Source organism: Megalopta genalis, chromosome 2 (assembly GCF_051020955.1).
Source record: "Megalopta genalis isolate 19385.01 chromosome 2, iyMegGena1_principal, whole genome shotgun sequence".
Classification (NCBI taxonomy): Eukaryota; Metazoa; Arthropoda; class Insecta; order Hymenoptera; family Halictidae; genus Megalopta; species Megalopta genalis.
Window position 1 is genome coordinate 34,123,543 of NC_135014.1, and position 23,581 is coordinate 34,147,123.

The window sequence follows — 23,581 nt, forward strand, 5'->3', positions numbered from 1 at the left end:
TCCCGTCGCGAATTAAGGCTCGCCGATAGCATCGATGACGGCTTACCTTTTACGAGGGTCGTTGCGGGCAGCAGGACGAAAAACAGGATCAGCCTCATCGTCGACGATTTGTTTCCGTGGTCCTTCATGGCTGGCTCGAGAGTCCGCTACAGGAACATAGATAAACACACCGGACACGATAGAACGTATGTAAACACAGGTGGGGTCCACTCTCATACGATCGAAACGTGTTCCCGAGAGAGAGAGTAGAAACAGCGATAAAGAGAAAGAGAGTGAGAGAAAGAGGGAGGAAGGGGGAAGGTGGTACAGAAGACCGAACAACACAAACAACGAAACAGTCGGTTCACGGTCCACTGGCTGCACTTGGTTTCACCGAGATACGACGGAGCCGGCCTCGACGAAATCTGTCCTTTCGAGACTCGAAGGAATCGGGGTTCTCGGTCGGTCGCCGTTCAACCACACACCGTGGATGCACTGTCCGCGAAATGCGTGCGTAGAGACGGCAGCCGAAGCTCTGTACGCGCGGGTCGGCTGTCGCTGGAAGAGCCGTCGGCCACTCTCGGCGCCCGGTGCTCTCGTCGCAAAAGCGTAACAAGTTTCGCCGCGAGCGATCGCCGTCCGTGAATGCGTCCTTCCGTCGGGCACGGAAGAAACGTCGTCGCGTCGGTTTCGTTCGCGCGCGCTCCACCGCCGATTAAAAAGCTCGCGCTGACCGCCGCCGTGCGAAGCGAGAGGTGTCTCGCGCGCGGCGCACGCCTTCCACGAAATCGATGCCGATCGACGGATCGACGGCCGATGATCGCCGGTCGATCGCGGCACGCCGGGGCCGCGGCGGCGGCTCGGACGCGCGAATCGAAACGAAACGGGGGCTCGAAACCGAGCGTGTAATATTTCGAACACCGGTGTGGCCCGTTGCCTCCCCGGCGCGGTCTCCTCGATTGTCACGAGACGAGGACGAGACGATAGATCTGCCCGTCGGTCCGTTCCGCGCGCACTCCCGATCGCTCGAGGCTCTCTCCCCGGTTTCGGCTGTCGCGTTTTCCACACTTTCGCCCGTCGCTGGCACGAGCGGCTGTCACGTATCGGTATCCAATAGAACCGGGGGTTGTCACACCGGCGAAACACACAAGTTCACGATCAACACACTTCGGGGGGGATCGAACGGTCGTCGCGGACGGCCCGGAGACGACGCACCGTGGCAGCGTCGCGAGTCCGGTTGTAACAGGTGAACTGTCAAGGTGGACAACGACGGTCGGTCGCCGCGGCGTTCGCCGATCGGCTTTCACTCGGAGCAGGTATGTATCCTCCTCGCGGCCCGTACGCGCTGTCGCGGGGCCCGGTTTTCCTCTCGTTGTTGTTCCTCGATGCGCCCGACGATGTGTCAAACGATGATCATCCCTTTGCCTCGCCGGTACCCAGGCACGTTTCTCGCTGCCGTCCGGCGCGATCCAACCAACGTTCGCGGAACTTCGTCGACGATCCGGAACGACGCGCCGGTCCCCAGCCGAAAATTCTCCTAATTCACTTTTTCCGTCTAAGGGAGACCGTTGCGAACACGTACTCGTATACACTCGGATCGCGGGACGAAGAAATAAAACTCGCACGTACCGCCGCACACCTACGCGGGAGTGTGAACACTGTGGAGTTGCTCGGAAGGGAAGGAGGCCTCTGCCCCCGCAGAGATCCACGGAGATTGCCGAGCGCCGGCGACCGCGCACGAACCCACAGCGCCGACCAGCATCCGACTGCACCTCCCAACCCCTACGGCTTCCACGGCGAGAGAGCGCAGTGCGCACGCAAAGCACTTGACACGATGAGAATCAGAAGAACAACGCAGATGCGGAAAATCGAGGGAAAACGTCGTCAAGACACCGCACACAGACCCTATCGCGCGCGTCCCGAGTCCGAAACGATTATTCCGATCGCGACCCGACGAGAGACACACCGAGCCTTCTTACGCTGCGAACGCCACATACGCTCTCAAAACCCTCCCTCGCGCGCTCTTTGTCCGCGCACTTTATTAAGTCCACCGGAAACTGCATTTTTTAACACGTTAAGCGCCGTGTCAGTTCACCGCTGACTGACGCCACGCTGACCGTTCCGGCCGCGTTAGGATCGTTTCAGACATTATGCCTTTCTGTTAGCGTTAGAATTTTTTTCTTAAATATAAAAAAATTTATCCAACGGAGAATCTATTATTATAAACCTATATATGCTAATTTAAAAAATATTTAACAGTTTAAACAACTTTATTACAATTAATTCAATTTGTAACTTTGAAGTAACAACGGCTGGTAAATGCTACTGGATGATCATCGGACTCAGAATCTAATAAAGAATCTTCGGATCTATTACCGCTAATGCGTCGAATAATAATTCCTCTTTTATTTTTATATGATTTTGTATCCGTATTTTGGGGGTATTTGATATATAAATTTGAAAATAGAAGAAATACACTCGAATCTACAACAATATCCCAATGTAACCTGAAAGTTACAAAACTGTATCATGTACAAATAGTAACAAAATGATTATTGAAATGCAAATAAATAAATTGTTAGTGATATACGAACCGAGAGCTGTTATATACGCTTTTTTTTTTATTTAGTAAACACCGACAAAAGCACAAATAATCTCAATTGCACAAGATGGTCCCTTTGGTTTCTATCTGCAGACAACTTGCAAGGCATTTATTTTGACATTTCAGATTGACGGTGCTGCCAACCGTCATCAATATTGTTATTAATTATTTCAGAGGCATTATATAATTAAGACGTAAGCATCATCTTGTGAAAAAAAACTAAAACTATTTGGTAAAATGTGGATATATTAGCTTGTGACTTGAAAGTTACATGGGCCCATAGAGGATTAAATAATTCGGCGATCGTAAGTGAATGCATTTACTCGAATGCTGTCGGTTGTTACCAAACGAAAACGTTAAAGAGCGTTATTAAAAGCCGATGTTCTGGCAGCTTTCGCAGAATGTTGTAACGCTGGCTAAACGGAATGGAAGGCAAAACAGGCTCGGCGCTTAACGTGTTAAAGTTCGGGTTCCGCGACAGTTTACCGGAAGTTTGATCAAATGGAGGACGCTATCTTCGGGCTGTGAAAAGGGCCCGGGAAATCGTCCCTCGAGAAGTTGCCGTGTTTGCGACGAGTATACTCGACCTGACAATATTTTCCATTGACGAGTATACTCGTCGCAATAATGATTTAACTGATGGGTATACTCGTCGCAATAAACATTTAATTGACGAATATTTATATATTTTGTTGGAATAAAATGACAGTTCCTTGCTTATTGACATGTATATTTGCAATTCTTTGATCATCCGTTGTGATAAAATGTGTTTTCATTTATTATTGCAAGTAGACTGCGGATTTTTATGCAAAATAAAAATTGTCTTCATTAATTGCAAGATGTAGGAGCAACATAGACATTTATTTCTTTCCTTAATCATTCTAATGATGATACAATAATAATAATAATAATAATAATAATAATAATAATAATATAATAATAATAATAATAATATAATAATAATAATAATAATACATAATATATTCAAATAAATATTCATATAAATGCTTTTGTTATTTTGTATTCGATCTATTAATGACAATGATAATTAATAATAAATTTTGTGTCATTAATAATATTAATAATCCGCAGTCTAATGATGATAGATAACAATTGTTTGTTTATTCACGAGTATGCTCGTAATGGGAAAAATTCGCTTTCACCATTTAAAGAACACATTCGTAATTTTCACATATTTTAGAATAGTAATGAACTCGACAGCATACAGAAATCGCGACAATAGAAAGCAATGAGACAGAATCTTTCTCCAAGATCGAATCAATTTTTTAATTACTAATTTGTTCTTAGGTTAGCTTATTAGTACCGAAATTGTCTGGGATTTCACCTAATCTGGATTTATATTTTACCTTCTAAAATCATAAAAGCAGATTCGCATTAGTTGTGATGATGTGATCAGCTTCGCGAAAATTAAACGAGTAAATATGTATATAATTAGTACTGTTTTTAATTCGTTAATTATTAGCTTTAATTTATTTGGTAATCTCTGTATCATATGTATATCTATTTAACATTGTTCGATTTATTACACAGGCAGTGGGAACTTTGTTAGAAAATATTTCTCAATTCTGGCACTCAACGATAATACGGACAACGTATTCTAGCATAAAACATCTGTATTGCCATAAGGGCTAATGGTCAGTAGTACTATCCATCGAATGAAGGAGAACGGTTCTGACTAAACTAGGTCAAAAAACTGATATCTTTGAAACAGTGAACATTTTTTTCAGTCTGTTCACTTTTAATGCTGTAGCTTTAGCTGCTGGAGTCTAGTATGACGGGAAAGCAGGGGATTATCTGTCCTCTTCATATTTTATACACACGTATCATGACACAGGATTATCTTACCATCAGGCTTCACTAGCGAAATGTCGGAGCCACGACGTGAAATACAGAATGCTTATGAAACAGTTAGAACACGACGCGACATTTTTTAAGGTGGAATTGCACGAGATTCGCATTTTTTTTATCGCTTGTGCCATTTGATTGACAACAGAATTTCTTGTCGAACTTATTTGACGCTTGTTCGGCGAAGATAAAAAAAGAAATTCTTAAGTATCGATAAAATTGAATTTAATGACATTTCATAGCCAAATCACTATTTTATGCCTGGCGAAAGAGATGATAAAATTTATTCAACAATATAAACATTGTACAAAATACTAAAGAATATTTCTTTTTATAACTTTCGATGTTGTCTTTTGTTTGTGCATTCAAGTTCGCGAAAAAAACCCGGGTCTTCTCATTTTTAATCACGGCAGTACGTATTCCTACAGAATTAAAAATGAAAGATAAACAAGTTTTCACTTTTCGTTGCTTCTTCGGGATAGATTTCATTCGCGATTAATCGCATCTCCGTTCTAACAAGTATCGCTATCATCGGTTTAAGCGTGCACGACGTCTTAAAATAATTCCACGAAATTCAGCGACAGTGTTCGTACTGGCGCAACGCTGAAAGTACTCCTCTTCACCGTTATTATTTACGAGAGCAATTTTCTTCATGACAAGCAAGAATCGATAAGAGCTATGGCGGAACTCGTTGGCCGCTTTCAACCTTAGAAGAAAACTTCAATTATCCAAATTATATTTTTGGCAAAATATAGGTTCGCTTCATTTCAATAAAAATCTTGAAATTAAATCTCTCCGCTCGACGAAGGAATAGACCTGCAATTTGCGATCGTTCACTCGCGAAGTATAATTAAATGAAAAAAGAAAGAAAACGAGTGCTCGCGTAATTCCGATAGCGAGCCAAAAAAGAAAGACACACTTTCTGTACCGAAAAATATCATTGATTTGAAAGTAGACGATTTAGAAACGTCAATTTTGCGCATTCCATCATACGCGTACATATGTGATAATTTTAAAAATTATTAAATTATGTCGAATGTTACTAATACTTCGAATTTTTTTTCTCTAGGATGAAAAAGGAATTCTATTGAAAAATAGCACTGCCAAGCTATCCAGGATGCTGAGCAAGAGCCCGGTTGAAAGGGATGTAACCTTCGGGTCGACTGCTCACAAACCGTGCAGCCATAAGTCATGGGAACCGACACATCGTCCCGGAAACCAAAATAGCTAAAGGAAGATCAAAATTTATTTCACGGCGGAACGTGCGCTGGTTGATCGGAACAGTTTCACTCTTTGAAAATCAATTCCGCAGAACATGCACCGATCGGCATTATCTTTCAGCTGAAAATTCATTTAAATTAATTATTGCACCGCTGCTATTTGTACTCTCGCAATCTAATTAAAAGATAACCAAAAAGATGTTCTTGACATATCAAAAATAAAGTTATCTTCGTGGAGTTACAAATGGATAATTATTAAATGCAATGTATTTTACTGCATCTTTTTTTGTTTTAAAAGCTATTTTTAACATTCCAAATGTAATGATTTTGTAGACAATTACACACGAACGATTGTTAAATACTTGAAATTTTCCTTCCACAATGTAACTTCGTATGAAAGATGATATTTTTTCAATATTTGAAATATAATGATTTTGTGGGCAGTAACAAATAAATGATTGTTAAGTGCAACGCATTTTTCGGCATCTTTTATACTTCGCTCTCGTAACGCAACTCCGAATGTATTCCTGTTATTCCAAAAACTTCCCGCGATATGCGCCATGCCAAAAGTACCAGTTTACAAACGGAGGATTTACAAGCGAGTTTGGAGAACCCGAAACCATGAATGCCCGACGTTTAGGTAGTCGGGAAGAGAGACCGAATAAGAATATCGGAAATCCTGAAATTTCGGGTGCCCGAGACACGTTCCCGAGCAAACTTTGTTACGAACGGTGACCGACTTCTAGCATTTTCTAAGCGCATGATATTTCTCGATGCAAAGTTGTTCGAAAAAAAAATAAAAAAAAATACAAAACCATCGCGCTGCTTCCTCGATTGTGCTTTACGACGATCCTCGACGTTGATCTTTTCTTAATCGATCTGAGCTGCGATCATAATTGGAGTTTACGTGTCCGCGATCGACGTAAATAGACGAAATCGTCGGCTGATAAAGCTTTAATCCCGTCCGGCGAGGTTCCTACGTTATTTTCATCGTTGTTAAAGCCGCGAGCGAGGTAAATAAAGTGCAGTCCGAGTCCTGTTTTTGTAATCAGCTTCGAAGCAAACGAATTTGCATAGAAATTCACCGGACTATTTATTATGTTCGCTATCGAGCGCACTAGTTGACACATAATTATCCGCTGTAACTAGCCCGTTAATCCATGCAGGATGATCCAAATTGCTCGGGCACACCTTCGATCTGTCTCGAAAGCGATACGTTCGGCTGGTTTATTTGTTTTCACAGTGAGACACCTGTTATGATAGCACACGTTTTATTCGGTCATATTGCGTACAATCGGGGAATAGAAAAAAAATGTGTACCGCGTACTTACACATTATACAGCGTAAACCAATGACACACAGCAGCTTCAACACCTTCAAAACTCTGTAGATAGGAGTAGAAAAATATGATCTCTCGATAATTCTGTTCGACGCGCGTCACGCAGGCTAGAATGGAACACAATCATCTCGATTAGACGTTTTAGGTACGACGACGCTTGTTTAATGCGATTAAACGCTCGTAGCGTTTGTACGGCGAGTTAGTATTCTCGACGAAGCCTATCTTGCGAGATTTTGTTAATAATATACAGAGAACTCCGACGAACTTATGAAAGGAAAGACAACTGCTGTAGATCGTTAACGTCGAAACGAACAGTTGCTCGAGATGCGCCGTAATTTTGTACTTTATTTTACAACAAGAAATTCGTAAATGTCGAGCAGATCTCAATTAAGAATCACCGAACGAACCTGTAATTTCTCGCGTGTCCAGCGAGAGGAAAACGAGAAACAGAAAGAGAGAAAAGGATTGATGGACGAGGCGAGGAAAAAACATGGTAGCCAATCGCGAGAAGACATTTGTTTCGTCGCTCTGTTCATTCATTTTTTTTTTTTCAGTCTTATTGGTACCTATACTAATTGCGAGTCGAAGATCAGGACAATGCCGCGGTTCAACGCACGAAGCTGCGAACGACAATGAGAATGCCGCGCGATACGCACTCACGCATCTGTTTCTACGGAACTTTTCACGCAACAGCCGAGATATATGTAGTCGCACAAAAATTCACACGATATCTTTTGTAACATCTTCGATCTTATGCTCGTACCGGCTCGCTATTATTAGTCTGAAGCATGCAGTCCAGGATCGATGCAGAAATCGCCCGTTGATCGTTCTGAGGGCGAAAATCTTGGAAACAAGACGCGCGGCGTGAAGATCGAGCACGGCGAAAAGTATTTTCCGAATACGTATTTTCTGGACTCCCTCTAGTTTGACTGTTTCTTCAAAAATATTTGTTTGATAACTTAAAAACCGCATTACTTGGTACCGCAATACTTCTTTAGGTGCGTTGCAGATTTTATGCTGTTCCCTATGGACTCAGAGTGGCCGATCAATCATGATTACTAGATTGCGGATTTTACGCATGTACAACAATAGTAAGAGAATCCAAGAAAATCCTAATTTATGCGAAAAGTACGCAGATTACTATAATAGTCACCAGCATCTCATAATCATCGCTTAAGCTTAAAAGAAAATGATAATTGTGGCTTGAAAAAATTTAAGTGCGTTCTCCGAATGTTCATTAACAAATGCACCCAGTTTGAAATTACAATACTGAAAGTCGTTCTTTCAAAAAATTCCGAGAACAGCCTTGTATTCGGAACGTCAAACCAGAGAGACTCCATCACGAGTGGATGAAGTAGACTTTACAAAAAGACAATATACTTTCATTATGAAATATATTATTCCTAAATATTGTATATATATATATATATATATTTATATGTATGGTTTCTCCGTCGCTGCGTTCGCATCATTCGCCTTAAATTAACAGTATTACGAGACAGATTGTCTTCCGTCGCTGCGTACAGGATACGCAAATCGTCGAGACGTACACACGAAAAAAGAAAGAAGAAGAAAAATCTACGATTACAGAAAAATATAGAAACCTATCTTAAATCCCTCGCTGCGGTTTGCTTCGTGTTCCCCGAGCATCTGTCGCGCTTTTCCGCGGGAAAAGCGGGACCGGGTCGCATCGTGTATCATCGCAGCGTTTCCGGCACAGAAACGCACCCAAAGATACTTCGCCGCGAAAAAAATAGAAAATGCTTTCGCAACGGCACGCACAAAGAAAAATGCGGTATTCTCGGCGGAAGAGCAAATACGGTCCGAAGACAAAACCAAAACGAATAGAGAGATTTAATGCGCAGTCGGAGCAAACTCAATTGGCTACTCAGGACCACTCGCGCCGGTCCGGCTACTTCAGACGTAGTTTCCCTTTTTACTTTTATGGAGCACGCAGATCTTCTCCTCCTCTTCGTTACTGCGACGTGGACATTACATGCGTCCTCTGCCTCGTCAATTAACACTACCGGCGCTTGAGTGTCGCTATTTTGCATTGCTTTACGAAAGTGGCCAGAGTGCATCGAGTTCAAACATAAATTAGTACGCTGCAGTCTCTGATAATCGTTCAGATTTCTAGCGATTTTTATCAGAATATACGAAACATCGAAAACAATTTCTTGAATAATTACCCGCGAATGCGTTCGTACTACCTCGATAATCGTAGATTGAAAGATTTGGAACCCGCCATTTTGTCGGCTCACGCGGTCCGGCGTTCTCGTGAAACGATGAAAGAGAGGCATTTTTTCAAATTAAATGCAGATTTTCTGAGATACGAAGATCAAGTTTAGATCATTTCTTCTTATTGTTTACTAGCTACGCACGTTTTTTGATCGTTAACAAAATACGAGCAATTGTTAATCTAGAAAAAGATTCGTGGTAGTTACTCGCTGCTATTGATCGATACACGAACGTCACACTTTCAGAAGAAATTTTTTGATCAGAGACGAGAATGAACGAACGTAATTGCGATTTATGAGATTCCAGCGTCGGCGGCGCTAAGTGGATATTAATTACATACCTACGTATGTTCGCTGAATTAAAAACGAGAAGGTGGCGCGTACGCGATCAATGAACGCGACGGAATTGATCAAGGAGAGCAAGAATTATTTATTGTTACGATTTTTGTAACTTTTAACTCGATACCTGGGAACAGACTCGTTGAGAAAAGTCCGATGAGATTTAATGAACTTCGGATCAGATAATCAGCGCGTTATTAAACCTAATTAAGATCGAGCTCGATCTCTCCTTGGAAATAAATAGATACTTCGAACCGATTCTTCTAACTCCGGAAAGAAAAGATATTGCTCAAGATCGATGTTTATAAACTTCGTTTTGATAAAGAATCGTCTAATTTCTCTGAAGACCGCTTCGCTGCTTAGAAGACGAAAATTGATTAGGACTTGTTCGTTACCACTGTACGTACGTAACTTGGACATCGCAATACTTAATCGTGTTGATAACGAGTTTGCGGAAGTTTGTTTCCCCATAACATAGAACACACACGAGTGGTATTGTGCTTGTAGAAACAGAGTAAGGGACGTAATGGTGGCAAATTGAGGGAGTCTGTGATAGCAAAGTGGAAGTTCCCTAAGCCCTGGAGCTTATGTTGGACAGCACTGCGCTAATTAATGTGATGCATTGCTGTCTACGGGCGAGACACCTTTTGTGGTATTCTACTCCTCGACACGCGCGCGCGCGTTTCACTGTGAATGTGTGTGAGACAGAGACAATACGTGCATGCGGAGAAGCTCCGTCCACCGGTAAAGCCTCGTGCGTGTTTCTTACATCGCTTCCTCCGAAAATCTTCCAAAATTCTATGCTAACAACGGAATATCTATGGCTGCTGGAATGGAAAATTCCCGCGAGTTCCCAAACACAAGTTTGAAGAAAATCTTTGCGACTTTCGCACCTCCTCGTCGAAATGATACGTAGAGAGTTGTAGGACACATCGCACCGTTTGAAAATCTGTTTGCTGTGAGGAGCAAAAATAATGTTAAATACTGCCCCTAGCAGAAAGTTTTCCGTCGAAATCGTGCTTCGTAAAAGATCTCTCGATATTCGAGAAGACGATGAGATAACATCGTATTGTCTCTATCAAATATATAACAATGCATTTCGTAGAATTTCCTACCGAATTTTCCATCCGCGTAAAACAGTTCTCTGTGCACGATGGCGACGGTGTTTTTTTTTTCAGCCAGGGACAGTACCGAATGGCAAAGTATATCTGAGGCGTTTAGTGTACCAAAACACAATTTTATCAAAGTACAAGAGCTTCCAACCGATTCCGCTTTTACACGTCTACAATGGTTTTGAGATTGAACAGCTGAACGAAGGTAAAAGTAAAGTTGATCGGGGATTTTCGTCGTAGTCCTGATCAGCCGTTTGACTTTGATCCGACCGTATCCACCGAGGACCACGCGCGTGGCCGAGAAACTCGTCCTCCTACTTTCAAAATGTTCCTGAACGTTACTCCCTTAGACTATATAGTTATACCGAGCGTTTACGCAGTCTTACAAGGCACACGTATTTTTTTTTTCTTTTTATGTTTGTAAAATGAATACACATTTCGTAAGGCCACAGTTTTCCGAGACGTAGGCACGGTGTATACAAAAAATGAGAGGAAATCAATTCCATTTCATAATAGAAGTTACTTTGGTAATGACTAGGTCATGCACTATCGCTACGCAACAATATACCAACGACTCCGCTATATCGTGCGACTGGCATCTGGTTCTCCCGGCAATGCAGCGAGAAGAGAACCGGCGCCTCATTATTATGGCTGTTCGCGTATTGCTCGCGCAGATACGCACGTTTAGGACTCTATGCAGTCGAACTACAGAAGAACGAAGCAAAAAAGAAAAAGAAAAGGTGCTCGAGAAGATGGTCTCGCTTTTGATTCTGCGATCAGTATCAATTTCCGATATGTTCCACCCCACTTGATTCGCTGTAGACGTCGGCTCCTTCGTCGGTTTCCTCGTTCTTCTCTATGGTTCCCAGCAAGTTGAGAGTTTTCAATGACAAAAAAAAAGAAAGAAAGAAGAAAAACAGAACCGTTTAGACAGTTTCGTGCCGCGTGGATCACCGGTGACCAAGAACGATCTTCATACTTAAGGAAACTATCTCCGACCTACAATCTCACGATACAATTAAGCTAAACGGTTCTTCTACATATCAGCCGCACGCGAATTTCGCTATTGAGAGAGCTTCACTCTTTTGAAATAACTTATAATATCACTATACAACACCCATATAGCACGTTTACTACTACAATCAGAATGCAGACCCCTGATGACTCGCGTTGGATTTCCAAGAGTGCAGTAACGCCGCGTTAGTCGGTCAAGCCGTATCCGATCATTTGTCAAGGAAGGCAGTTCTTCCTTGTTCGATTCTAGTACTCCGTTTCTAGCATTAAATACAACAAACCGCAGACTCCACAAAGCCAGTCGAAGAGAACTGGATCTACCAAAGTAAGATCTAGTACAACTAACGGGGCGCTACTGCGATTCGCCTCGACTGATATGTACCGAACATTTGAAGTCACCGGTGTCGAGCCACCGGCACGTAACGCATTAAACAATCGAAATCCTCCTGGTAAAGGGGTGAAATACGGGGGCGGTGAGGCAATGCTCTTGATGGCTTCCGTGTCCGTTCAGAAAACCTGTCCCAAGTCTGGCGAATCAGAATTGAATACGATAGTTGCTGGGACGCGGTATGGACCTGGCCTTGGATGGCGGCAGCGAGGACGTAGAGGCTTCGCTGCTGGCTGTGCCGCCGGAGTCGCGCCCTCCGCTTTTGCTGCTGACCGTGCTGCCGGTGCTCTGGCCCCTGGAGCCTGTCTGCTTCCTCAGAGTGCCCTCGCTGAGGCGACCGTATTCTCCGATGCGACGAGACGGCGGCGGGATCAGCGAGCGGCTCTGGGTCTCCCTGTGCTTGACCTCCGTGGTCGACGATGGCTGCTTCTTGCGGAGATTCTCGCCCTGAAGACGCTCGTACTCGTGGCCAACCGAGGTGGACGGCTTCTTCGGCACGCTGCTGGGTACCAATGGCTCCGTGGCGAAGGACTTCTTCCGGCGCTGTGCCTTCGTGTCGAAGCGACCGTACTCGATGCTGCAGTTGCCAGCGTCCCGCACCTTCATGCTCGCCGAAGCGTCCAGGGCTGGACCCGGGTCCGACTTCTTCCTGGCCTCCGTGTCGCTGAGCCGACAGTAACGCGAGTTGGTCGACTTCAAGGTCTTCGGGGGCCGCGGCAACGAGCTGGGTGGAAGACTTCCGGCGCGCCGGGGCTCGCCCTCCTGCATCCTCTGCCTCTGCGAGCTCCGGCCTTGCTTCTCCAACAGCATCATATCCTCGGGCTTGCCGTCGGACAATCGCGAGACGGTGCCCTTCAGCCGCGAGGCTGCACTTGCGAATTCCATTATACTCGGCGAGACCTCGCCCCCCGAGTCGTCCAACAGACGACTCTTGCTTGAGGCCGTACTCGAGGTACCTGTGCTATCTACACCCGCCAATAGTGGCTTGGGTATTTTTCCTTTTCGCGACGCAGTGCCTGGATTAGAGAATCCTGGAAAACAGCAAAGTGCCCGCTGAAACAAGACAACAAAACGGCTGCGTTGGAGAGGAGATCCGGGACCTGGAACGGGGTTAGTGCTCGCCACAACAGCGCATGCACACTCTGGGATCGATCGGGATTTGGTGGCGGGTTAATAATGGTTTTAGGGGGACAGTCGGTTTTGTTGATTAGACTAGGGCCCGTCCGAAGAAAGATTCGACATTCGCGTCTCCCGTTTGGTCGACTCGCTATCGCGCTTTAGCAGTTTTGGAACTATGACTAATGTGCTGTGAAAAATAGCAACCCTGGTAGAGTGGTGGGAGAGGATGAAGATGATGGATGCAAACCAAACGTGAAAATTAATTTACTATGTTCAATTTACAAACGAAGGTGATACGTCTTCCTATTTCTTAGAAGTCAGTTTCGTTATTATCTTAGATTCACAGAAGAACTGGCTATGAAAGTTTCTCGAATCAATTCTTTCTTCAGGGTAACGAGAATATGTTACGAAATTGTGTAGTTAATTGTAAAACGCAAAAATCAATGGCACACAAAAAGTTATATTAGTGAAAATACAATTTTACTGGGTGTTTGTGAATAAAAATAAATGATGAATGCATATTTTACATATTGCCTACAAAAAAAGGTTTTGTAACGTTATACAAAGTTCGCTTTTTATTATTATTTATCCTGCTTATTGTGTAAAGGAACGTAACGTTTCATTTTTGTTACACAAAACGACATGCCGGCAGCATGACAAAACAGTGCTGTATAATAAAAAGCTTACTTTCTATAGTTCCCATTAATAAAAGAAAAGAAAAGAAAATATAAAAGTTTTCACAAAAAATAACGAATTAATGGAGCACACATTGTTATTCGAATAATAGCATTCGTAAAAACGATAAAAGAATAGTTAATGCGTCGATGTGTCACTATCTAAACGGTAAAGTAAACTATTTCTAAAAAAATGTTCGATTATCGAGATAGAGAGAGAGTCTATCGAAGCGAACGTTTAATTCTTTTAAAATAGTAATTACATTGAATTAAACTAATGAAATAGATAATGAAATTACTCCATTTTATATTATAAGATACACATTAACTATTCTCGACTAAACTACTAATTGGAACATAACACTCGAATACCTTTAACCGTACAATCAGTAATATTTTCATGTTCTGTATCTGTAGCTATGAAATAAATGCTAAAGGATATAAAATACAATCGTCGCAAAAATAAAAATATTAAGTTGTCCGCAGATGATATGAAAACTAAAATTCTGTGAAATAAATGTGAAACAGTGAATAAATAAAATTATTTCCACTATTTTCGGCCGTTCTTTGTACAAATTTTTACGTAGAAAAGAAAAATGTGGATGCTAGTGACTTGAAAATTATACATTTACTTGTATTGTGCATACCTTACTAAGCAGCTGGGAATCTAGCTCTTTTAACTGATCATCGAGACTTTTATTTGTTTGCTCGAAACTGCCTTGCTTCCTGTACTTATAGCTGTCCGTAACACCATAAGAACCAGTACTTCCATAACCACTGCCTCCACCCAATACACTACTCACTTTTAAATACAAAAATACGAAATTAGTTACTATACTTTGTAAACGAGTTACTAATTTACAACTAATTAACGGATACTTAGACATTTATAGTATCAACTTTTGTAATAGGAAATAACAATTTACCAAGTTCTGGCGTGCTCGTCAGCGCATTGTGATGTTCAGCCGATGTACTTGAATGGGACGAATGAGCAGCAGGATAACTGCCAACGCCACTACTGCTACTACTATCCTTATCGTATGTGTGTTTCTGAAGGACTCTGATCATTGCATCTCTCTCAGCCAATTTTGATTCTAAATCTTTCATTCTGTTTAACATTAAAATAATTACGCAATTATTGAAGCACATTTAACGAATTCGATGAGCGGATGTGCATAGAAACACTTATTACCTAGATTCAAGATCAGCCAATTTCTTTTGTGCAGCATGAACTTCATCCATGTGTCTCATTTTTTCGGACCGTGCTTCCGCGATTAATTTCTCAGCATCTTGGCTCGTTTTCTCTAGTGCAGCTATTTTAGCATCCCTATTACAAACCATGCATCGTGCGTTCGCTTTAGTAAACTTATTACTTATCTACGTAATTTAAAAATATCTTCTTGAATTCACAAGATAACTTACTTCGGAAGACTAGCCGCATCAATTGCGGCTTGCCTCAATGCGTTTTCCTCGAGATAACGCTGTTCCCATTTCGCTACATCACCCTCCAGTGACATGATTTTCTCGTCTCTTTCGCGTATTCGTCGTTTCAATTCCGCAATCGTTTCCCCGTCGATACCATTGATACCGCCGCCGCCGCCGCCGCATTCTCTTAATTCCTGTTCTAATTGAAGCCTCAACTGTCTTTCTGTTTCCTCTCTTCTTTCGCAGGACGCTTGAAGAGAAGACAGAGCCCGTTGAAGCTGGCCAACTCTATCCACGTACACTTGTTTCTTCCGACTCTGTTAAAACAACAACATTGTAACATCCGAGTCAGAAACTGTTTCGTAGTTTAATTAAAACTATTTACTTCGTCTTCAAGGCGCACAACGTTCCCTTGTGCATTAGTGAGAGCCGTGTCTAAAATGTCTATGTGTGTACGCTGCTCTTGCAACGTTGCCCGTTGCGCTGCCAATTCGATCTCTTGTCTTTCTTTCGCCGCGGCTAATTCTTTATCTGAAACGAAATCGATTGTGGATAATAAATTTAATGAAAAATATACTTTTGTATTTTCCGGCTTAACGTAAGAAAAATAACGCACTTTGTGTGATCAATTGTGCAATTAGTAATTCACGTTGAGTTAATTCTTTCCTCATAGATTCTACGACGGGCGGACTATCAGTGCGTGCGGACAATAAATCTATCTGATCTCTCAGTGCGCGGTTTAATTCGGTTAATCGTCTACAATCGTTTTGTAGCCTCAATCTAGCAGCTCGTTCCAGCTTTTCTCTACGCTCGCAGGACGCCGCTAATTCCTCGTGCGCTCTGTGTACTTTCGCAATTTCTTGTTCCAATTTTTGAGATTTGGCGACCTTGTTGTAACACCGTTCTAATTCTAATTTTAAGGCACTGTTCTCTTGAATTACGATCTGAATCATTTCTGATGGAGGCCAAATTTCACCGGTTGCAGATTCTGTCTCCTCTCTCCCTTTCGTTTGAGGCCTGCAAAGAACGTTTCAATTACAATGTGGTTCTCTGTACATTTATTAATAAACCTCGTGTAATTACCGTGGAGAAGTGGTTCGCAAGTTATAGTTGTCGATGTCTGGTTTGCCAATTCTAGATAAATCAGGCTGCGATCTCGACAACGTCAACTTTTCCATTGGCCCAACAAGTCTGGATTTATTTTTTAACGGTAGTAAAACAGACATGTAAGAAGGTGGTGGTCGATCTTCGGATTCACTGTCATTCTGTTTTGCTCTATCGCCATCTCGCATTCGCATGTCTATATTTCCACCATTGTTTGTAAGTTTACTATACGATGGTACTTTCACTTCTTTTGCAAGATGTTTTAGAACCTGCTTGGTTAAAAATATCGGTATAAAGCATCGATTCCATCGAAATACCACTGTTAGTTTTGTTTGTAACGCTAATGAAGTCACCTGTGATTGACTCAAATAATCATCTGGTATATCTGTGATCTCTTGACACCCTCCATTAGTGGGTTGCTCGTAAACATGATCTTCGTGCGATAAATTCGATAAGGACTGCATAGTTGGGCTGTTAGAATGTCCTTTTCCACCACCATCACAGTACAAATAACCCATATCGCCATGCTCTCTCACAACACCTGATAACCTGTGCGTTAAGTAATTAGTACCAGTTAGACGAAATTGCTCACTAAATTGAAGTATAACGAAAAATTTGAAATAAGATTTGCTATTCGAACATTTGTATTACCTTCCAGATGGTACCCATGAGTTGTCATCATTAGCATTATGAATGATAAGTGTATTGTATGAACTTGTAGACACATCCAGACTACTTCTATTTGAGCCAACACTGGTACGATTACTTAAATTATCCTTCAAACTATTTCTATTAGAACCATTGATGCTGTCTTTAAGGCTATTCCGATTGGAACCATTCAAATTCTCTTTCAAACTGTTTCTGTTCGAACCATTCAAACTGTCCTTCAAACTGTTTCTATTGAGCACATTACCCTGGATTGCAATGAAACAGTTTACACTTATGTAACTTAATCACACCGATTGTAGTAATTCGTGATATATAGAAACAAGATAGATAGCATTAGGCAACATCCACACCTACCACACCTACTTCGTAGGCGATAGTATATACTATAAATTGTAGTTCAATACATAACAAAAATTATACTAAAAAATTAAAAAATGCCTTCTAAAAGTGGAAACATAAAATACCATTGAAATGATCGAGAGGTTTTATTTATTATTATAATAAATTATACTTACTTGTATATTTGGTATATTTTCTTTGTGACTGGAAGACCTGGATGGGCTTTGCTGCTGATTCTCTTGACCTTGGGGTTCTTGGCGAGCTGTATGCCTTATTACATATCGATCTTCATTGGTTAAATTTTCATTCGATGTTGAAACATCGGTTTCACTACCGCTTAAGCTTTGTGGAAGACCTCCTACAAAATGTACAACAGAAATATTTTAAAAAGTACATAATAAAAAGTCAGTGCTCTAACGTGAAGTACATGTTTTTAAATAATTTATACCTTGCATTGATAACTGTTTCCTTTGTATATTGTTATTCGAAAAAGGCAAGAATCTGCTACCTTGTTGCAAAGAACTCATGTTTCTATTGTCTCATTTATGCCTTCCTAGTTTTATCTGAAAGTGTAATGTATCAATTATAAGCTTAATAATTTCATTTACATATAAATATACAATATTGACTGAAGTAGAAGTATTTGAAGTATTATTATCAACAGCAAACGTTTACAGCATTGTTTTAAAATTATTTAAAACATCTGAATAATAAAATGACAAAATAAAGATATATTATTTTTTAGAGGAATGTGTTGAATCAAACGCTCGAATCTTAAAACTCTATTTTGTAATAAAAAAAATATTAATACTAAAACTACGAAACATCTTTTTAAATAGATTGAACAGCTGCAAACTTATTTCATTAAATATACGCAATCCTGCAAGTTTCACTTTCCCAGCTATTACATTTTCCATTAAAATCGGTAACAGATTAAACCAGATACATATGTAAAACCACTTTACATAATCGCGTTAAAAATATTCAAAAGTATATCAACAATTTAAGCGCAGTCTTATGCAGAATACTATCACTTCACTTTTCAACTGTTTTAAATACCCCATCGCATTCCTGAGCTTTCAGGTTGGAATTCGCGAAGCATTATATCGCAACCGCATTTACGTCGTCGTTCACTGTTCAAAATAATTTTACAAATACCTCCGTTTCGATTTTCCTCGAGCCCTGTACGCTACGAAATATTTTAAAAGCACTTCATCTCTTTAGGAACTCGTGGAGCAGGTGAACGAGAAGGATGCGGACAATTGTTCACAGATTAATCACACTCACACATCTTGGAACACTAAAAATCACTGGGAACGTGGGAACGTAAACCTATCCATGCATCTCTTATTTGACACTACGCGGTATTCGAAAACGAGAAACCGAAAGGGAATTATGCAGGGACCCGTGTCCACGAGAGAGACGGCGATATTATAGTAATGGTAAAGCAGAGCACTCTCTGACAGAGGTGTCAACACTCTGGAATGTTGATAATCCGGAGATATTGGATTTTTCGTTGATGCGTAACATCGCAGCGGGAAAATATTCGAGGTCCCGTGAACCGGACTCGTCTATGCGCATACACAGATTACAGAATATCCGAGAACGCTGCTTTTCCACGGAATCCGAATACTTTTATAGCTTTCTGAACTTGAAGGACTGCATAAATAAACAAAAGAATATCCCCGACGTGTGCCCGACGAGGATTTTCGCATGCTGCACGATCGAATCATGAATAGATGGCCATACAAGATTGTTCTCTAATTACTCACAGTATACGCAGGTGCAAAAACGGGATGAGTGTCGTAATTATTTCAATAAATTAGTACACTTTACTGCTCCACGCACGAGAAATAAAAATTGCTAGTTCCCGCATTCCTCATCAGGGTGCGACGTACACGAAAACGGGATGTACGCTCTTCCTGACTCTTCTAATCTTTCCCGACTAGTTTCTCCATCCGCAGATGATTCACTACAAAACAATGCACACAAAAATTTCATGTTTGTGCCTGCTTTTTTTTCCTGCATCACAATCGCTATAAAGATTTCTTTCTTTTTTTTATCCACGAAAATAAAGATTTTTACGTTTTACTTTCGCAGCGAAGTTTTAGGCCGGGTTCATTGCTTTCTCGATATCGATAAATCAAAACGGAACACTTGTTACATTAATGTTGTTTTGTTCGATCACTATATGCATTTCCAGCTACAATCGAATGACATTGTTAAATAAAATGTAGATGCAATGTTGGCACATAAGAATTTATTCAACATTCTATTTTGAACACATTTTTATGCCACGTTCATTGACACGCTTTTTCAGATTCATTACGACCACCTCGGACAAAATTAATAGGAAATTATACTGTTATCTTATCTTCAACGTCTTCAGAAAATGTCATTATATGGACGTAATGGATTGAAATGTACAATGTAGGGAATACCTGTAAAGTATCAGTTCATTTAGAACGTACCTTAAGATTTAAACCTTAAGTCACCTTTGCATGTATAGGATAAACTGTGTTTAAAAGTCCAGTAGCTCCAGTAGCACGTTGGTGTAAGGTAGTTGTCGGTAGCTTTCTGTACAAACCTGAAACATGTTCACTACTTGTAAATTAATGATGACATGTAGCAAAACACGTCAGTTTTGCAGATTGTTACACCCTCCCACATCGTTTTATTCCAACTCACACATCGTACAAAAATCGTGTGTATACGATAAATTGATAAGAACCACATTACATAAACCTTTTATCGACGGTAACTAGTAGTATGTTATTAACTGTAAGCTCTTCTAATTGTTACATATTTTCTACAGACAACAAGGTTTATTTATATTTATCTTGTGTTCTTTAGGTCAGTTAACTTTGCATTTTTCAACGTCAAGAATTTCAAAGTCTAGTACTACGACTATGGCAGAAGGTGATGTAAAAGAACTCAATGTTCATTATAAAGATATTATAAAAGCTCAGAAAGATGACAATGTACTCATTATTGACGTCAGGGAACAAAATGAGATTGATGAGACCGGAAAACTACCAGGAAGTATTCATATACCAAGTACAGTTACTTATTATATTCGTTACAATATTATTCTGTTTGACATTAAATATTAATTACTGTGTCATATTATTCCAGTGGGAGATGTATCTAATAATTTACTTAACTTGTCTGACAAAGACTTTAAAAATAAATTTGACAAAGAAAAACCTACAAAAGATACAAAGATCATATTAAGTTGTAGATCCGGTAAAAGAAGTGGAATGGTACAAGAGGAGATACAAAAGCTTGGATACAAAAAGTATTAAAACTTTGTTAATATTAATAAGTTTCACATAGTAAACTATATTTTATGTAGGTTAGAATCATCTAATTAGATATATCTATGTTTCAGTGCATATAACTATGTTGGTGGATGGTTAGATTGGGAAAGTAAAATACAAGGATAGACTTATCTACTCTTATCTAGTGAAATTTATTCAGCAATAAATTGTTATCAATTACTCAAAATAAAAATCGTTTAAATCGACTTTAATTCGTACTAGTCACATAATACGCGAGTTACGTTTATTAATTATATATATATATACACATAGTTCAGAGCTTGTATACATATAATTGTACATATGCAAACACTTCATCAATCATTCTTTACCATTACTCGATAATGTAAAATATAGACCACTCATTTTACACAAAATATATAATTGTCTTATTTACTTTTCTGCTCCTGTGCTAACTTCTGATTAACCATTTCCCTAAATTGTCCCAAAATAAGATTCTCTCGTTTTTGTCTTTCTTCTTTACTAAACATAGCCAATGCTCGTTTTTCGTCAGCAGAATAAATTTGGTTCTCTTTACGAATACGAACTGCTTCCATTCTCCGGTGTCTGCGTAAAAAAATTATGGTGTTAGAAATTCATTTTTATATTAAATCCATTTAATTTTGTTATAGAATTCTCATAAAATATAATAGTATAGATTACCTGCTACCACTCATGACGTAACCAACGGATTCATACGAAGCAATTTCTTCAGAGGTTAAGCCAATTTCTCCTCTTCTAGGTATACGTTTTCCTTCCGCAACATACGCTGCCATAGCAGCACCTTCTCCAGGCAAAAGAGCTTTACCAAAGTCTTTAGCAGACAATGTTACATGTGGTTTTTGAACTGGACCTAATATGCTTTCATCACCGCTGTCATCGGAACTAGATCCCTTTCTAACTTTCGCTTTATCATTAGAGCCATTTTTTTCTACCCACTCTAATCCTTCCGATTCACTATCAGAACTAGTGTCTGATCTCTTCTTGCTCTTCTTTTTACGTTTCTTCTTTTTCTGCTTTTTGGATTTCTTTTCCTTTTTCATCTTCTTGCTTTTCTTCTTTTTCATCTCATGTTTTCTTTTCCTATCCTTTGTGATGATACTATCTTTGTGTCTGTTAAGCTCCTCATCTTCGTCAGAGCTGCCATTAAATGACAGTTGTTATGACATGAATAGACAACAAACATGTTATGATTGAATGTATACTTGTTTTTAGAAACTTTTGCGTTCCAGTATACAAACAAATAAATTAAAACTCGAGATCATGAGAATTAGACAGAAGCTGTAATTAATACATACTCTTCGATGCGTGTTGGTGATTTACCCCAAATTCTGTCAACACCACATAACCCAATTTGTTCTCTATCGCGTCTTCGTGCGTCCATCGTGATCGTCCAGTATCAACTGTAGTGCCTTACCATAGTAAACCACTGTGAAGGCAACCAGGTAGAATTATGAAGCAGGTAAACAGTGCTGCCCTCGTAGTTTTGGTGGGAGTGGTCACGTGATTTTACGGATTCATACATAAGTGGTATTATCTAGAGACGTGTAGCTACCTGATAAATACGAGATGGCGTCATTGGCGTTTTCTATTAGGAATGAAAAAGAAACTCAATTTAAAACTACAATAACGCTAGCTGGATATATAGATATTCGAAGAGATTGGCGGCGTCTACGAATTTGATCGGTGGTAATATTGAAAATATTTGCATGAAATCTGTCAACATGGGAGCTAAAAAAATATTTTGTGGGTGCAGAAATGTTTAAGAGACTCTTCAGCATCTATGTAGTAGAACAATTTTTTCATTGTTGTAAATATTGCGATTAAAGATTCCCGTCACTTTTACCATAAGATACAATGTAAAATCCGGTAGAAATTATTTGTTCCAAAAAAAAACATAAAAGTAGCGCCATTAGACGTAGTTGCAAAATGCTAAAACTGTTAGTGAAATTATCGTATGCAAATATTTTTTTAAAAACATCAAGTTGCTTCTTTGCGTATTTCGTAATATTTTACCCTGTCGATAATTTTGTCTACCAGTTTGAGTGTTTCGCCGCAACGCCGAATGGCGCTATATTTATAATTGCAGGAGCAGATAATTCGTGCCGAATTTGACATTACACCTTATGGTACTAGCGGCAATAATCATTCGTCCTGTTAGTTTATAATAATAAATAAACTTTTGTTGCACGATACAGATACAGCAAATTCTTCTGAATAATTCTGTATCATCGGTATATTGTTTCAAATAACCATATGCTGACATAATAATTAAAAAGAAAGTAGAGGGGCAATCCAATTGGAGAATTGTCTTGATTATGTTTGATTATGGAATTTTCTGCTAGATATTTATTTAATTATTATATTATATTAATATTATATTAATATTATATATTATATATATTAGTATTACATTATTATATTATATATTATATATATTAATATTATATTAATATTATATATTATATATATTAGTATTACATTATTATATTATATATTATATATATTAATATTATATTAATATTATATATTATATATATTAGTATTACATTATTATATTATATATTATATATATTAATATTATATTATTATATTATTTAATTATTATATTATATTTTCTATATTTAAAACCGATTGCATGATATAAAAAGTGACTGTCGTACTTCACCATTCGCAGAGACTTCAAATATGTCTCTGAAATCTAAAAAAGTTCCAGAGTCCGAATTTAACTCGTCCGTTACCAAAGATGCAACATTATGGCCGGAATGGTCTGACGCGACGTTAAATAAAGAAAACTGGCTCGGTCCTAAAAGTAACAAGCAATTGATCAAATTT

The 23,581-nt window shown here is 39.7% G+C and overlaps 4 protein-coding genes and 1 long non-coding RNA gene across 12 annotated transcripts in view; 2 read left to right on the forward strand and 3 right to left on the reverse strand.

The window, feature by feature from the left end:
• Window positions 1-523, reverse strand: part of sns (sticks and stones) — a 717,563-nt gene extending 717,040 nt beyond the window's left edge. For all 3 annotated transcript variants that reach the window (XM_076519189.1, XM_076519190.1, XM_076519191.1), the window contains exon 1: window positions 47-523. In XM_076519189.1, coding sequence (XP_076375304.1) covers window positions 47-128 — 82 coding nt within the window. In that variant the 5' untranslated portion in view covers window positions 129-523. The remainder of the gene's footprint in view (window positions 1-46) is intronic.
• Window positions 524-1,162: 639 nt separating this feature from the next.
• On the forward strand, window positions 1,163-6,142 carry LOC143258866 (uncharacterized). Its single transcript, XR_013032774.1, has 2 exons — window positions 1,163-1,295; window positions 5,517-6,142. It is a non-coding gene; the product is annotated as an uncharacterized LOC143258866 (long non-coding RNA).
• Window positions 6,143-10,785: 4,643 nt separating this feature from the next.
• Window positions 10,786-19,381, reverse strand: LOC117225308 (uncharacterized). Of its 4 annotated transcripts, none has more exons than XM_033478775.2 (13): window positions 19,199-19,381; window positions 17,875-17,989; window positions 17,603-17,784; window positions 17,070-17,332; window positions 16,772-16,967; window positions 16,398-16,687; window positions 15,931-16,331; window positions 15,700-15,845; window positions 15,312-15,631; window positions 15,082-15,216; window positions 14,816-14,997; window positions 14,537-14,691; window positions 10,786-13,149 (listed from the first exon to the last, which is right to left on the reverse strand). In XM_033478775.2, the coding sequence occupies exons 2-13, from the start codon at window positions 17,951-17,953 to the stop codon at window positions 12,244-12,246; spliced, it is 3,255 nt and encodes a 1,084-aa protein (XP_033334666.1). In that variant the 5' UTR covers window positions 17,954-17,989; window positions 19,199-19,381; the 3' UTR covers window positions 10,786-12,243. The 4 variants fall into 4 exon arrangements, with proteins under 4 accessions (XP_033334666.1, XP_033334668.1, XP_033334667.1 ...); XM_033478777.2 differs by lacking the exon at window positions 19,199-19,381 and adding an exon at window positions 18,714-19,122; XM_033478776.2 differs by lacking the exon at window positions 19,199-19,381 and adding an exon at window positions 18,585-18,722.
• Window positions 19,382-19,944: 563 nt separating this feature from the next.
• Window positions 19,945-20,952, forward strand: LOC117225275 (rhodanese domain-containing protein CG4456). 3 transcript variants are annotated; one of them, XM_033478685.2, is made up of 4 exons: window positions 19,945-20,183; window positions 20,280-20,483; window positions 20,562-20,724; window positions 20,818-20,952. In XM_033478685.2, the coding sequence occupies exons 1-4, from the start codon at window positions 20,021-20,023 to the stop codon at window positions 20,870-20,872; spliced, it is 585 nt and encodes a 194-aa protein (XP_033334576.2). In that variant the 5' UTR covers window positions 19,945-20,020; the 3' UTR covers window positions 20,873-20,952. The 3 variants fall into 3 exon arrangements, with proteins under 3 accessions (XP_033334576.2, XP_033334577.1, XP_033334578.1); XM_033478686.2 differs by having other exon boundaries at window positions 20,041-20,207; XM_033478687.2 differs by having other exon boundaries at window positions 20,041-20,193.
• Window positions 20,953-20,973: 21 nt separating this feature from the next.
• Window positions 20,974-22,202, reverse strand: LOC117225274 (uncharacterized). The gene is made up of 3 exons (XM_033478684.2): window positions 22,045-22,202; window positions 21,410-21,886; window positions 20,974-21,313 (listed from the first exon to the last, which is right to left on the reverse strand). Exons 1-3 carry the CDS (start codon window positions 22,128-22,130, stop codon window positions 21,136-21,138), a joined length of 741 nt encoding a protein of 246 aa, XP_033334575.1. The 5' UTR covers window positions 22,131-22,202; the 3' UTR covers window positions 20,974-21,135.
• Between the last annotated feature and the right edge of the window lie 1,379 nt (window positions 22,203-23,581).

Excerpts from the sequence above, each read along its gene's own strand:
- LOC117225308 (XM_033478775.2), bottom strand. The coding sequence starts at position 17,953 with ATGAGTTCTTTGCAACAAGGTAGCAGATTCTTGCCTTTTTCGAATAAC. Across the intron at positions 17,785-17,874 it reads GAAACAGTTATCAATGCAAG|GAGGTCTTCCACAAAGCTTA; the intron begins GTATAAATTATT and ends TACATTTTGTAG. Across the intron at positions 15,632-15,699 it reads TTGTGCGCCTTGAAGACGAA|AGTCGGAAGAAACAAGTGTA; the intron begins GTAAATAGTTTT and ends TTGTTTTAACAG.
- LOC117225275 (XM_033478685.2), top strand. The coding sequence starts at position 20,021 with ATGTTCACTACTTGTAAATTAATGATGACATGTAGCAAAACACGTCAG. Across the intron at positions 20,184-20,279 it reads ACATAAACCTTTTATCGACG|GTCAGTTAACTTTGCATTTT; the intron begins GTAACTAGTAGT and ends TGTGTTCTTTAG. Across the intron at positions 20,725-20,817 it reads CAAAAGCTTGGATACAAAAA|TGCATATAACTATGTTGGTG; the intron begins GTATTAAAACTT and ends TCTATGTTTCAG.
- LOC117225274 (XM_033478684.2), bottom strand. The coding sequence starts at position 22,130 with ATGGACGCACGAAGACGCGATAGAGAACAAATTGGGTTATGTGGTGTT. Across the intron at positions 21,887-22,044 it reads TCACCAACACGCATCGAAGA|CTCTGACGAAGATGAGGAGC; the intron begins GTATGTATTAAT and ends ATTTAATGGCAG. Across the intron at positions 21,314-21,409 it reads TACGTCATGAGTGGTAGCAG|ACACCGGAGAATGGAAGCAG; the intron begins GTAATCTATACT and ends TTTTTTACGCAG.